Below are 14,671 nucleotides of genomic sequence, written 5' to 3' on the forward strand. Positions count from 1 at the left end.
AGAAGGAACACTGCTGAAACCTCCCAATCCACGAGGCCTCTTGGCCTCCTTCTCACCCCGCTCCTAGCTGCGGACCAACTCTATCTGCCGAGTAATGTCAACAACCTCATCGAAAGTAGCACCAGATACCCTCTCCCTAGTCATAAGCAACCGTAGCTTATATGTGAGGCCATCAATGAACCTCTTAATCTCTCCCAATTAGTGGGAACCAACCAAACTGCATGACGGGCCAACTCAGAAAACCTCATCTCATACTGCATCACAAACATAACATATCATGCTGACGAAGCTGCTCAAATTGTCTGCGCAGCTCCTCTCTAAGGGACTGAGGCACGAACTTCTCCAAGAAGAGAACAGAGAACTCCTGTCCTGTAAGTGGTGCTGCACCGATCGACCTACGCCTCTCATAAGCCTCTCACCATCTGACGGAAGCCTCAGTGAACTGAAAAGTAGTGAACGAGACCCCATTAGTCTCCGGAATACCTACTGTACGAAGAATCCTCTTACACTTGTCCAAGAAACCCTAGGCGTCCTCCGACTCTGCCCCACTGAAAGATGGAGGCTGGAGCCTCCCGAACCTCTCCAATATCCTGCTCATCATCAGTCATAACAGGGACCACATGGGCCTGAGCAGCTGCAACCGGCTGGGCTGGTAGTGCCTCCGGTGTCTAGAGTCCCTGCATCACCTGCTCTGGTGTGCGGGCGGCGGGAGTCTGAGCACCTCCCCAGCCTGAGAAGTGGTTGCTGCGGCCAGAACAGAGACCGCCTGAGCAAGACTGGTGCACACGGTTATAATTTGAGCTAAGGCCTCCTGAAGGCCTGGGATCACAATGCGCACAAATGGTGCCTGAGTTGGCCTCACTGGCTCCTCCTCAACTGGAAGCTGCTCCTGATATGGGGAAACTGGTAGATCTGCAGGTGCTGCCCTAGCTACTGTACGAGCTGCACCTCTGCCCCTACCACTGCCTCTACCGCGACCTCGGCCTCTCGCGGCCCTAACTGGTGGTACTGGTGGCTGTCAATCCTGTCTAGTAGTACGTATCATCAGCATCTGTGAGAAAATAGAATAACAGAAGTTTAGTTACCGGAATCAATAAATCCACATGACAAGAATACAAAAAAGTGAAGTTTTCCTAAGGGTTCGGTAGCCTCTCGAAGATAAGTACAGACGTTTTCGTACCGATCCACAAGGCTCTACTAAATCTGCTCATGACTCGTGAGGCCTATGTAACCTAGGCTTTTATACCAACTTGTTAAAAGAATTTTGCTACAATCATTATATTGAACTTGTTTTATTTTTTAGGTCACTAATCTCACCAATTATTATGATTAGCTAGTTGTAGTTATACATCTTTTAGGTGACAGAATGGAGATAGATGTTAAAATAGACATAGTCAAGCACTTCTGCAATAAACTATACATGGAATAATGAGAAGGATATCCATGTCAGCATTAATCTTCTTCGTATAATTACCAGAGCTGTCGACAGAGTAAATTAACTGGTGGTACAAGTTAAATTTGGTAATTATATTAACTGGAACATTAGATTCATTTTTTCTAAGAGGAAGGTAGTGCACAGCCAGCTTTTAATTAGTTATCCCCATATACTCTAGTAATTCCTAAAAATATCGGCCAACCTAAACTCAAAGCTCGTCGCAGAGTTTTCACATTCGAAAAGTCAAATATTACTGAAACTCAACTAGGAACTTTTATTATTTTTGTATAATTATTTAAATACTACTTTGCCTCTAGAAAAAAAAAAAAAAAAAACTACTCCATATAACTATAAAACTCTTTCACATTTAAAATCCTATAAGTATAGTTTTTTGAAACACTGTAGCTAAATTTGAATAAAATGATTTTTATTTAAAATAAATATAATATATAGGGTACACGTCTATGTTTATTTAAATAACAAAAAAGAGTTTACTAAGCCAAATAAAAGTTTACTTACATATATAATAAAGTAAACAAACATGCTGGAGAAAGAAACATCACAAAATCAGTTAATATTAAAAAAAAAAGTTGTTTTTTCTTCTTCTTGAAGAATATTTGTTTTTAATTTCAATTTAGCACATTCAAGGAACTGAAGGGTATAAGCTGAAGCCCCTTCATTTAGCTGTAGTCAAGCCAATATTGCAAGAGTATAATATTTTTTTCGTTGAAGAATATTAGTTTTGAATCATTAGATTATGTGAAAGGTTTTTTTTTTTTCAAACTCAACAAGAGATAAATTGGTTTCTAATTTATAGTTTCTATAGCGAGTTTTAAGTGTAACAAAGAGTATATATAAAGAAAAAATTGGTATGGCGTGACTTTTTTAAATGTAAACAAATTATTTCGAAAAAACACTTTACTTTTTTTATTCAAAGATAATAAAAATATAAGATATTTTTTAAAATTAGTAGAGAGTTTTAAAATTATTATAATAGAAGTTATATCATGGATAAACTCAAAAAACTGAAATCTTATGGAATATATACATAATATCCGGCAATATTTATTGTTTATTTTTTATAGCTATATAAACAGTTGATATACCAACAATACACGATTATACACATATTATATATGGATTATATATAAATTATATATCATTTAATTTTTTAATTTAAGTGGTCGGGTGAGCACCTATTTAGGCTGATTAGATAAAGCCAAAAGAAAAATATGAAATAATTTTAACCAAAGACTAAAAATATAATTAAATTTCATATGTAGATAATTTTTATTAAAACTCGTCCTTTTATAGTGAAATAAATTAATTTTTTGTACAAAAGAAATAATGGCATAAAAATAAGATAAAAGAAAATAAATATTGGAAAAAATGTTAGAAAGATCTAAAAACGAGAAATAAAAGATGAAAATAAATTTCTTCTTATGTTTCATCTTTGTTGAGTATAAAAAGTTTGAAAGTTAATCTCATCGATTTCAAATATTTTCTTTCTCAACTCAAATACATAGATTATAAGATAAGGATATGTTCGAATATTTTTTTTTAATTTACATTATGTGTCGTTTTTTCACTATTACTAACAAACTGATATGGTATTCGAATTTGAATTGGAATGCAATTTGAGTAGTTTGCATTAAGGTTAAGCCAAGTATGGTGTCGAAAAATAAACTGCTTGACAATTTTACGACGATATGTGCAATATTTTATAATAATAATATTAATCAATTAATTTAACATTTAATGATTCAAATAATTTGTATATATAGGGTTTTAAAAATTCAAATTCTTGGCTAGAGATATCGATAATATTAAAGTGGAGTCATACTGAAATAAATCCAGCCAAAGAATCATTTAAATTTTTAGATAGCCGATTAAAGTGAATTTTAAATTAAGGATAATATCTTCACTTGCATCACTATAAAGATAATCATAGTTGACCCAAAAAAAAAAGATAATCATTATTATAATATATATAAATTTTTAGAAATTGAAATTTCAAAATATAAATCTTTTTTGATAAAACCATACCAAATAAGAGTTCAAGTCGTAGTATAAGAAGTCACATCGTAATCAAAGAATCGTTTATACCGTGTCAACCTTTGTGCTTTGCCATAAATATGAGTTAGTATTTTACTTTGTGGCTATTTTTAGGTTCCACTGACACCTATGAGAATAGTGCAAAAATAAAATTATCACTACGAGAATTGAGAAAATGTTAGTCTTTTTTCATGTAGTGTTTCTTAATGATTATCTGACGATTATCTATACTTATTTAGAAGGTTTAAATATTAAGGTTATTTACATATAATTCAAATAACTCAGATATTTATCATGTTTAATGTCAAATATCAAAATAGAGTAAAAAAAAATCACTAGCTAAAGAATTTTTATATTTTTAGGTAGCCAACTAAAATGAGTTTTGAATTAAGAATAATATTTTCAATTACATTATTATAAAAATAATATTATTGAAAAATAATGTTTTAGAAACTGAAATTTTAAGAAAGAAAAACTTTTAAGAGATATCAACACACCAAATAAGAGTTCAAGTAGTGGTAAAAGAGTTAAGTCTTATCCAAAGAGTCATTCATTGCCTCAACATTTGATTGTTTTACCATAAATATGAGTTATTATTTTGCTTCCTGACTATTTTTAGGATCCTATCACACCGGCAAGAATGGTATCAAAAAAAGAAAAATAGAAGAAATGGTTAATTTTTTCATGTAGTCAATATCTAATGATTATCTATATTTACTGAGAAAGTGTAAATTTTATGATTATTTATATACAATTCAAATAATTTAATTATTTGACATAATTAGTGTCCGCCCATTCGCGCGAGTTTTAATACTAATACACTAGTAATTCCTAAAAATATCGGCCAACCTAAACTCAAAGCTCGTCGCAGAGTTTTCACATTCGAAAAGTCAAATATTACTGAAACTCAACTAGTTGTAACAGTAGAAAAGGGAAGATCAGGGATTAGAGTTACCCTCAAATGGCTGCGTTTCAGCATGCACAAAATTTAAATTTGACGAGTTTAAATCTTAAGTTCTTAGCATTAAGTAGGCGTTTGGACATAAAACTTATAATATTTGAAAAAAAGTAGTATTTGAAGTTAAGTTAAAAAATGGCATTGAATTAGAAATTATGTATGAACATAAATTTTACTTGAAAAAATGTTGCAGTGTAGTGAGGGGAAGAAAGATTTTTTGGAATTTTGAAAAGTTGGTCTTTGAAAAACTCATATTGGAAAAATTTCCAAAACTTGCAAAATTCCATGACAAACACATTTTTTGAAAAAAAGGAAGAATTTGTTATGGACAAACGGGGGCCTAAGAGTGTGTTTGGCTAAGCTTATAAGCTGGTCAAACTGGCTTATAAGCACTTTTTGGCTTATCTACGCGCTTGGTAAAATTAAAAGTGCTTATAAGCCAAAAATAAGCCAAAAGTCATAAGTTGGTCTCCCCCAACTTATCAAATTTTAACTTATAAGCACTTTAGGTTTGACCAAAATATTTACTATTCTATCCCTAAAATACTTCTTTTTAAAACACAACTCTTCGTATACCCAGTTCTTCAGCTGCTTATTATTAACTCAGCACTTTTATCCAAACACGTAACTGCTTATTTTTTAAATCAGTTTCAGCACTTAAAAGTGCTTTTCAGCACCTAATGCTTATCAGCTATTCTAAATAAGCTAACCCAAACGGGCTCTAAGTCTATTACACTTTATTCCGCATTCAGGATTTTTGTTATTAAGATTCTAGTAACTTTCGCATATATATATATATATATATATATATATATATATATATATATATATATATATATATATATATATTTATGTTTCGTATTAAAAATATTAAATTCAATTAAAACCATTAAATCTATACTACATTCTGATTAGATGTGAGGTTTTAATCACACCTAAATTCTATCCTCTTCTATTTACTCACCATTTATTATTCATGTGCCTATCTCCTCAATGCAAGTCAGATACTTCAATGTTCAATCATTGTGTATACTATCAATTTCTTACGTTTTATCATGATCAATAAATTAAATAAGTTAAATTATATATGCATTAATAGTATAAAAAATATCACCATCATGTCGTGTCATGTAAGATAATTAAATTTATATACTAATTATGAATTTATAGTCTGATAAAATATAATAATTGACCTATTATAGTAAGTTAAACTATACTGTTCCATCGTGTAAAATATCTTTACATCATCATTGTATATAACTTAAATCCTTCAAAAATAAAAAATAAAAATAGTTTTTCGCTCACGTCATATTCTCTTTTTATGATGTCGTTCGTTTCCCAGCCAGCTCCTTCCCTCTTTCTATCTTATTTCATTTTTTATTTTCCTTTCTTTCCCTGGACTTATAAATATGCCCTTTGTTCACTCCAAGTTAAATCATCCCGACTATTCTCCCCTCATATTTTTGGCACGTAAAACATTATTCCAAAGGAAAACAAATGGAGTCGAGTGACACAACTGCGATCACCATAACTTCACCGATATCTTCTCGCTCCGTCTCGCCGTCATCGGCTTCCCCTCCTAATTCTCCGCCTCCGCCGCAAGTAGTGATCGTCAGCCCTTGTGCCGCCTGTAAAATCTTGCGGCGGAGGTGCGCCGATAAATGTGTGTTGGCTCCTTATTTTCCTCCCAATGATCCCATCAAGTTCACTACTGCACATCGCGTCTTTGGTGCCAGCAATATTATCAAGTTCTTGCAGGTATATATCTACCACACTCACTTAGCTTAGCGATATAATTGGATGGCATGATGTCAAAGAGTGTTGAAGATAGAAGCCCATATGGTGGATCGATTGAATCCATTAGTTTTCGCTTAAAAAATATATTTATATTAAAAATTCATTAATTAAATACGCATTAAATTTAGTAATCCAGTTATTAATACTTGAATTGTCCTTCTAAAATGTAGAATCCATAAATTAAATTGAAATCTTAGGCTCCGCCTTAATGTCAAGTCATGTTAATATATACTATGTTCAAACATTATTGCCATGCACAATTAGTTTAATTATTTTTTACGAAAATATCTATGTATACACCAGATTTGTTTTAAGAATTTCTGATAAACTTATTATATAAAGCAAGTTATATATTGTGTATGTCTTTTGGCATCAGATTCGTATTATCTATCTTTTTAGGGTATTTTTCCACATTCCTTAAGAAAGATACTTGATAGTCAATCTTAAGAATATTTATCTAAACTACCTTTTATCTCTCTTAAAATCACACTACTTAACACTCCAATATTTGGAAAAAGCGAGGACAGCTATAAAAAAGAGAGCAATAAGTGACTTTTTATTTTTTTTAAAGCATCAAATATTTTGAAACGAATTTGATTTACCAAACTGACTAAGATTTCGAATCATAGTCAGTATTCCTTTTGGAATTTACTCCCATTTATTATAGTTGATCAGGTAAAATCATACTATTCTTGTACAAATGAAAGTATGGAAATACAGGAAGATGTCTATGTTTTAGCATGGTTGTATTGAATGCGTCGACAACCAATTTGGCCTTAGTATTTAAGGGAGCTTCTAGTTGCAATTTGAAAAGTGAGAGTCTTAGGGTTATTGATTGTTCATACAGCCAAAAAATTTAATAATGAAATTCAAATGTTATCCTTAGTGTAAGGGAGGGAATTGATTTTCAAGTTTACATGCATTTCAAATGCTTTGGACATTGACCATAAAAATGCTTTGGACAAACATTCTATAATGGCAACTACCACATCTCCTCTCTTTATTTATTCCATGTAGCTAGAGTTTCACTTTCTATTTTCTTAATTTGTGCATTGACTTCCCTTACTTTTGGAGAACATTATGGCTTATTGGTACTAACCACTAGCTACTCATCACTTCTTGTGTCAAAGTAATCAAAACTATATTCTCTCTCTTACACACATAATTCCACCGGTTATGTTGACAAGTGTTGTAAAATGATGTCGAACAAACCATTTTCACTAATTCACTAAAATATGAGGACTTATCTTATATCTAATGACAATAAAAATAAAGTTTTATTCAATCAGTGCAATTTAACATACTGCAAATTTAGACTTGTCTTTTTTTTTTTTTTAAAGTTATCACTGATAATGACATTTACATTTTTGTTACCTTTAAAATGACTTGATATTATAAATAATTTTATGCTATTACTCACTTCGTTCCAATTATGTGAACCTATTTTCTTTTTGGTCCGTTCAAAAAAGAATGACCCCTTTCTAAATTTGGAAACAATTTAGCTTAAACATACAATTCTACCCTTAATGAGAAGCTTTTATAACGACACAAATACTCTAGGCCCCTTTTTGACTTGTTTATGACCACAAATTCCAAAGTGTCTTCATTTTTTCTTAAACTCCGTGCCCAGTCAAACAGGTTCACATAAATTGGAACAGAGGGACAGGGGGAATAGTATATAATAGTACGGTACGAAGCGTCAATAACATTTTTGTTAATTTTGGTCATCAGGAACTGCCGGAATTTCAAAGAGCAGATGCAGTGAGCAGTATGGTATATGAAGCCAATGCAAGACTGAGGGATCCTGTCTATGGCTGTGCAGGAGCAATTTGTCATCTACAAAAGCAAGTGAATGAGCTCCAAGTACAATTGGCTAAGGCACAAGCTGAGATTGTCAACATGCAATGTGAACAAGCTAACCTTATGGCCCTTATTTGCATGGAAATAACACAATCTCCACAAGCATCACCACAACATTATTCTTTGGGCAATCTCACTAATATAACATATGGTAGTTCACAAAGCAACATGACGTTCCTTGATGATAACAGTTTTGGATCTTTTTCGGAGACTCTTTGGACATGATTAATGAAACACCATCACAAGTACGACCGGCCTATATATATGTATTTTAACGCAAATCGTGTCGTCAGAGCGGAGCCTGGAAGAAGACATGTTTATCACTAGCTAGTTGAGGATTTTCGCCAAGTTAAAGTTAAGGGAACAGTGAAAATTTTTACCTAAATAAAGTTGATGTACCTTATTTTAGTGGGAACGAAATCATATAATATGAATTAGATCTTGAAAGATTTGAGTCTAAGATAATTTTTCTTTATTTTCTAATGGATATGAATTATGATAAAGCAAATGAAGTTGACGGGCCTTGCTCCCGCCATAGTTGATAATGACAAAATGTTATTACTCTAACGTAATTTTATACGAGCTAGTCCTTTCCTAGTGCTCAATATTGAATCTAATATAATTAGGCCAAACTTTTTGGTCACCTAATGATTTTACTATTCCATGTGAATTCCCTTTCAAATGAAGGCTTTTGACTCTCTAGTCTTTGGTCCTGAATGCTTTAATCTTTCAAATCTATTGTCCCTCTTTCCAGTTTCCACACATGAAATGCTTACTCCCGTCTCATCAGTTAACCAACAATTTCTTTTCACACACAACCTGTGTCGGGCACATATGCAAAGCCATTTCCTCTCATGGACAAAGAATTCTTGAAAGTTTGTTAAACAACTTAATTGTTTAGAATTATGATATGTTTTTTTTCTTAAGTTTCCTTGGGCCTAATTGTAGTTTGAAGAGAAAAGAATATAGTGATACTAGATGGTGTGCGCATACTGTGTACAGGCTTATGCCTAACATCACTGTACGAAATAGTCCGACACTGAGAAAGATAATTTCGTACTTGTTTTAATTGCTTAGTAGGATTACCCGTATAAAAAGGGAAGCAGTACCATCAAATTGAATAAATATTAACATAATGCTTCATACAATGTACATTCAGTTTTGAATAAAGTTGTACAATTACACTCTTGAGCTTATTTTCATGAGAACAGAAATACAAAAGAATATGTCACGATCCGGAATCCCACCTTCAGAACCGTGGTAGTGCCTAACGTCCACTTTCTAGGCATGCCAACATTAGTTAACTGATTTAATAATTAAACATTTCAAAAAATAATAATAGCAATTATTAACGACGATTACAACTGAAATACATGAAATAACATAACTCGGTCTAACTCTATCCCAAAAGCCTGGTGTCACTATTACATTAGCAACTAGAAGTCTACAAGCATAGTTTGAAATAAATACAATTGTTCAAATTAGATAAACAACAAAGATAAGAAATGGAAGGGGACTTCAAAGTCTGTGAATGGCAGCAGCTCTACCTCAAGTCTCCGAAGCAAATATGATCCGAGCAGACGCACTTCTAAACACCGCTTGGACCAATACCAATATCTGCACAAGATGCATGTGCAGAAGTGTAGCATGAGTACAACTGACTCAATGCACTCTTGTAAGTGTCGAGCTCTAACCTCGACGAGGTAGTGACGAGGCCATGTCAAGACACCTACATAAAATCTTGTACATATAACTGAGAGGGGACATGCGAAGTGGGAAATATCATAGAAACGACATGTACGAAATCACCAAATAACATCTTCCGGAATAAGCAATAATGTAACCAACTAAATCACCAATCCAGGAATCAAATAAGGCAATAAAATAAAGATGGCACTGCATCACCTTTTGTGCTTTTACTCTCGTCCTCACCATGAAATATCATAAATAAAATATCACGGCATCGCCCTTCGTGCTTTTGCTCTTTGGCACGACATCACCCTTTGTGCTTTATATCCTCACAACCTCTCGATATGTGATAATAAATGCAAATAAGGGACGGAAACACCCTTCAATTTTTTCACTCTTCCTTACCAAGCAACAACACATTCTGATTAACAAGTGAAAGGCGAAAAGTAATTTCACTTCAATTATAGTGCCAAGACAACAAACTCAACTTTCAAATTTTTTAACATATTCATAATAAACAATAACTATGAGGAGAATAATTATAGAGTAATATTCTAACCTAAGATGGAGAACATAGTCAATGAAACAATACAATACAAAGAGACAATTTCCACCTGCATGCTTTAACCTAAGGACAACACATATATACTTGTCATCTCACATATACGTCATCCCCACACGTAATACTCGTAGAAAATAGATCAACAAGTACTAATCCCTCAAATCAAGATTAACCACGATACTTACCTCACTCCGCAACCAAATAAAGGCACAATCGCGGCTTTTCCTTAGAATTAGTCTCGAAACCAATCAAATCTAGCCAAATCTAGTTCAAATAATTCCAAATAGGCTTTAGAAACTACCCACGAGTGAAAAAGATGTAATATTTAATGATTTTGAAAAAAGTCAATAAAAGTCAACCGCAAGCCCGCTTGGTCAAAACTCGAGATTCAGATCAAAACTCAATTACCCATTCACCCATGATCCTGATTTTGTAATTAGTTTCGAAATCCGACCTCAATTTGATGTCTAAATCTCAATTTCTCAAAATTCCCAATGTTTTACCTAAATCCCTAATTTCTACCAACAAAAAGGTTAGATTAAAAGTTAAAATCAATGAATGTTTACAACAACAACAACATACCCAATATTATCCCACATTATGGGGTCTGGGGAGGATAGTGCGTACGCAGACCTTACCCCTACCTTGTGAGGATAGAGAGGTTGTTTTCAATAGACCGTCGGCTCATGAAAGCATAAGCACCACATTAATGAAAATATAAACAAGAAGGGACATTACCAAAAGCCATATAAAAGTAGAATAAAAACAACAAGATAGTAAGGTAATCAATAATGAAAGAAAATTACAGTTAGTCATAAAAATCTACTACCCACAGAAAGCGAGACTGCGTGCCAATACTACTGAATACTCTAGACTACCTACTCTACTACCCTAATCCTCGACCTCCATACTTTCCTATCAAGGGTCATGTCCTCGGTTAGCTGAAACTGCGCCATGTCTTGTCTAATCACCTCTCCCCGCCTCTTCTTTGGCCTACCTCTACCTCTCCGTAGGCCCTTCAATGTCAACCTCTCACACCTTCTCACCGGGGCGTCTGTGCTCCTCCTTCTCACATTACCAAACCACCTAAGCCGTGTTTCTCACATCTTATCCTCAATAGGTTCCACAACCACCTTGTTGCGAATAACCTCATTTTTTATCCTATCTAACATGGTGTGCTCGCACATCCATCTCAACATGCTCATCTCTGCTACCGTCATCTTCTGGACATGAGCGATCTTGACTGGCCAACATTCAGCCCCATAAAACATCGTTGGTTTGACTATCACTCTGTAGAACTTACCCTTGAGTTTCAGTGGCACCTTCTTATCACATAAAACACCGGAAGCGAGTCTCCGTTTCATCCATCCCGCCCCAATACGATATGTGACATCTTCATCAATCTCCCCATCCCACTGAATAATAGACCCAAAGTACTTAAAACTCTCTCTCCTAGGGATGAACTGCGAGTCCAGCCTCACCTCCCCTTCCGCCCCTTGAGTCTCGCCACTGAACATACACTCCAAGTATTCTGTCTTGGTCCTGCTCAACTTGAAACCTTTAGATTCCATGGTCTGCCTCCATACCTGTAATTGTGCGTTCACACCATCTCGCGTCTCATCAATTAATACAATACCATCTGCAAATAGCGTGCACCACGACACCTCCCCTTGGATATGGCACGTCAATACGTCCATCACTAGAGCAAGAAAAAGGGGCTGAGTGTCGACCCCTGATGCAACCCCATCATAATCGAAAAATGGTCCGAGTCTCCACCCACTGTCCTCACTCGGGTCTTTAATCCATCATACATGTCCTTAATCAACCTAATGTAGGCAACAGGTACACCTCTAGCCTCCAAACATCTCCACAAATCCTCCCTCGGAACTTTATCGTATGCCTTTTTTAAGTCGATGAACACCATATGCAAGTCCTTCTTCCTCTCCCTATATTGCTCCATGAATCTCCTAACGAGGTGGATGGCTTCTGTAGTTAAACGCCCCGGCGTAAACCCAAAATGGTTCTGGGAAATAGACACCCTCCACTCGCTTCTAGACTTTCATATTATGGCTAAGCAGCTTGATCCCCGATAATTATTGCAATTTTGGATATCACCCTTTTTCTTGTATACAGGAACTATCGTGCTCCACCTCCACTCTTCGGGCATCTTCTGAGTTCTAAAAATGACATTAAATAACCTAGTGAGCCACTCTAAGCCTGCCTTACCCACACTATTCCAAAACTCCACCGGGATTTCATCCGACCCAGTCGCTTTTCCCCTGCTCATCTTACACATAGCCCCCTCAACTTCATCAACTCTAATCCGCCTACAATACCCAAAGTCACAACCAATCCTGGAGAGTTCCAAATCACCCAGTACAATGCTCCTGTCCCCCTCCTCATTTAAGTGACTATGGAAGTAGGTCTGCCATCTCCGACGGATAAGCCCCTTATCATCAAAACTCTACCTTTTTCGTACTTGATGCACTTCACTAGGTCCAAGTCACACACCTTCCTTTCTCGCGCCTTGGCTAACCTGAACAACCTCTTATCCCCACCTCGGCCCTCGAGTTCCTCATACAAACTACTAAAAGCAGCCAGTAACTGCTAGCTTTGCCTCTTTCTTAGCCAACTTATGCATCTCCCTATTCGCCCTCTTCTCCTCCTCGTCTACACTTTCCACTAGCTTCAGATACGCTGCTTTCTTGGTTTCCACTTTTCCTTGCACCTCTCCATTCAACCACCAGTCTCCCTTGTGACCACCAGAGTAACCCTTTGAGACCACTAATACCTCACTCGCGGCTTTCCTAATGCACTGTGTAGTCGTGGTCCACATAGCGCTTGCGTCCCCACTACTCCTCCAAGCCCCCATTGCCACCAGCTTGACCCCCAACTCCTGCACTTTAGCTTTCGTCAAGACTCCCCACTTGATCCTATATTGGCTATACATCGCCTTCTTCCTCCTCTTCCTCATGATCTCAAGGTCCATGACCAGGAGCCTATGAAGGGTCGAGAGGTTCTCCCTCGGGATGACCTTGCAATCCGTGCAAAGACCTCTATCGGACTTCCTGCAGAGTAAATAATCAATATGAGTCTCGACCGCCGAACTCCGGAAGGTGACCAAGTGCTCCCTTTTTTTTGGGAAACTCGAGTTTGCTATTACCAAATCAAATGCTCTAGCAAAGTCCATAAAAGACATTCCTCCTCCGTTTCTATCTCCAAAACCAAAGCCACCATGCACATCATCATAACACCCAGACGTCGCTCCAATGTGTCCGTTGAAATCTCCTCCTATAAAAAGTTTCTCGATATGCGGGATACCATGCACCATCTCATCCAAATCCTCCCAGAAATGCCTCTTGACTTCCTCATCCAAGCTTGCTTGGGGTGCGTATGCACAGATTATGTTCAAAGGAAAACCTCCAACAACTAGCTTAATAGCCATCAGCCTGCCATTCACCCTCCTAACCTCCACTACTAGTTCCCGAAGGTCCTTATCAACCATGATACCTACACCGCTCCTGCCCCACCCTCCCAGAATACAAAAGTTTGAAATTGCCCACATCCCGCGCCTTATCTCCTACCTACCTAGTCTCCTGTACACAAGCTATATTAATCTTCCTTTTCTCGAGAATCTTCGCTAACTCTATAAATTTTCCAGTCATAGTTCCTATGTTCCAAGACCCCACTCTCAGCCTAGTAGCTCCCTTAGCCCTCTTACCCCCTCCCCAGCGCTGACACCCTAGAGGACAAGACCTTACCCTACCATCGTTCACCAAAGCCACTACAATTTAGGAGTCACTACGCAAGTACTATCCCGAAAACAAGCGACAAAAATAAATCGAATTATCAAAATATAATCTACCACTAAAGGTTGCAAAAGAGGTGGAGAAATAAACTTAAGGAACTAATGAGAACTTTAATTTATAACTAAAGGTCAGACAAACAGGTGAAGAAATAAAACAAAAGAGCTTAAGGAACTCCTTACCAAACACGCACACAAAGTGTAATAACATTATACACAGTCACTCGCACGATCAAAATACCAAAATAATACCTAGAACTACGAATTAGACCTTGAAATGCATGAAAGTTTCAAAGAAACTTAAGAACGTCAAGAATAACAACCGAGCGTCCCAGTTCAATCAAACCAACTCCGATTTGCACCAAATTTTGCAGACAAGTTCCAAATAGCATAATGAACCTATACTAAGTCTAGGAACCAATATCCAAATCCAGTAGCCATAAAGTTAACCTACGGTCAAACCTAGGAATTATCCATACCTTCGAATTACTAGCTTTCGACAAAACATGT

The 14,671-nt window shown here is 36.0% G+C and overlaps 1 protein-coding gene across 1 annotated transcript; it reads left to right on the forward strand.

Annotated features, from left to right (window-relative positions):
• Window positions 1-5,891: 5,891 nt before the first annotated feature.
• Window positions 5,892-8,617, forward strand: LOC109220018 (LOB domain-containing protein 1-like). The gene is made up of 2 exons (XM_019384478.1): window positions 5,892-6,206; window positions 7,977-8,617. The coding sequence occupies exons 1-2, from the start codon at window positions 5,946-5,948 to the stop codon at window positions 8,328-8,330; spliced, it is 615 nt and encodes a 204-aa protein (XP_019240023.1). The 5' UTR covers window positions 5,892-5,945; the 3' UTR covers window positions 8,331-8,617.
• Window positions 8,618-14,671: the final 6,054 nt, after the last annotated feature.

The sequence above is a fragment of the Nicotiana attenuata genome, unplaced genomic scaffold, assembly GCF_001879085.1.
Source record: "Nicotiana attenuata strain UT unplaced genomic scaffold, NIATTr2, whole genome shotgun sequence".
Taxonomy (NCBI): domain Eukaryota; kingdom Viridiplantae; phylum Streptophyta; class Magnoliopsida; order Solanales; family Solanaceae; genus Nicotiana; species Nicotiana attenuata.

Bases quoted from the DNA above. Each gene is read 5' to 3' on its own strand.
- LOC109220018 (XM_019384478.1), top strand. From the start codon at position 5,946: ATGGAGTCGAGTGACACAACTGCGATCACCATAACTTCACCGATATCT. The intron at 6,207-7,976 runs GTATATATCTAC...TTTGGTCATCAG, and splicing joins ATATTATCAAGTTCTTGCAG to GAACTGCCGGAATTTCAAAG.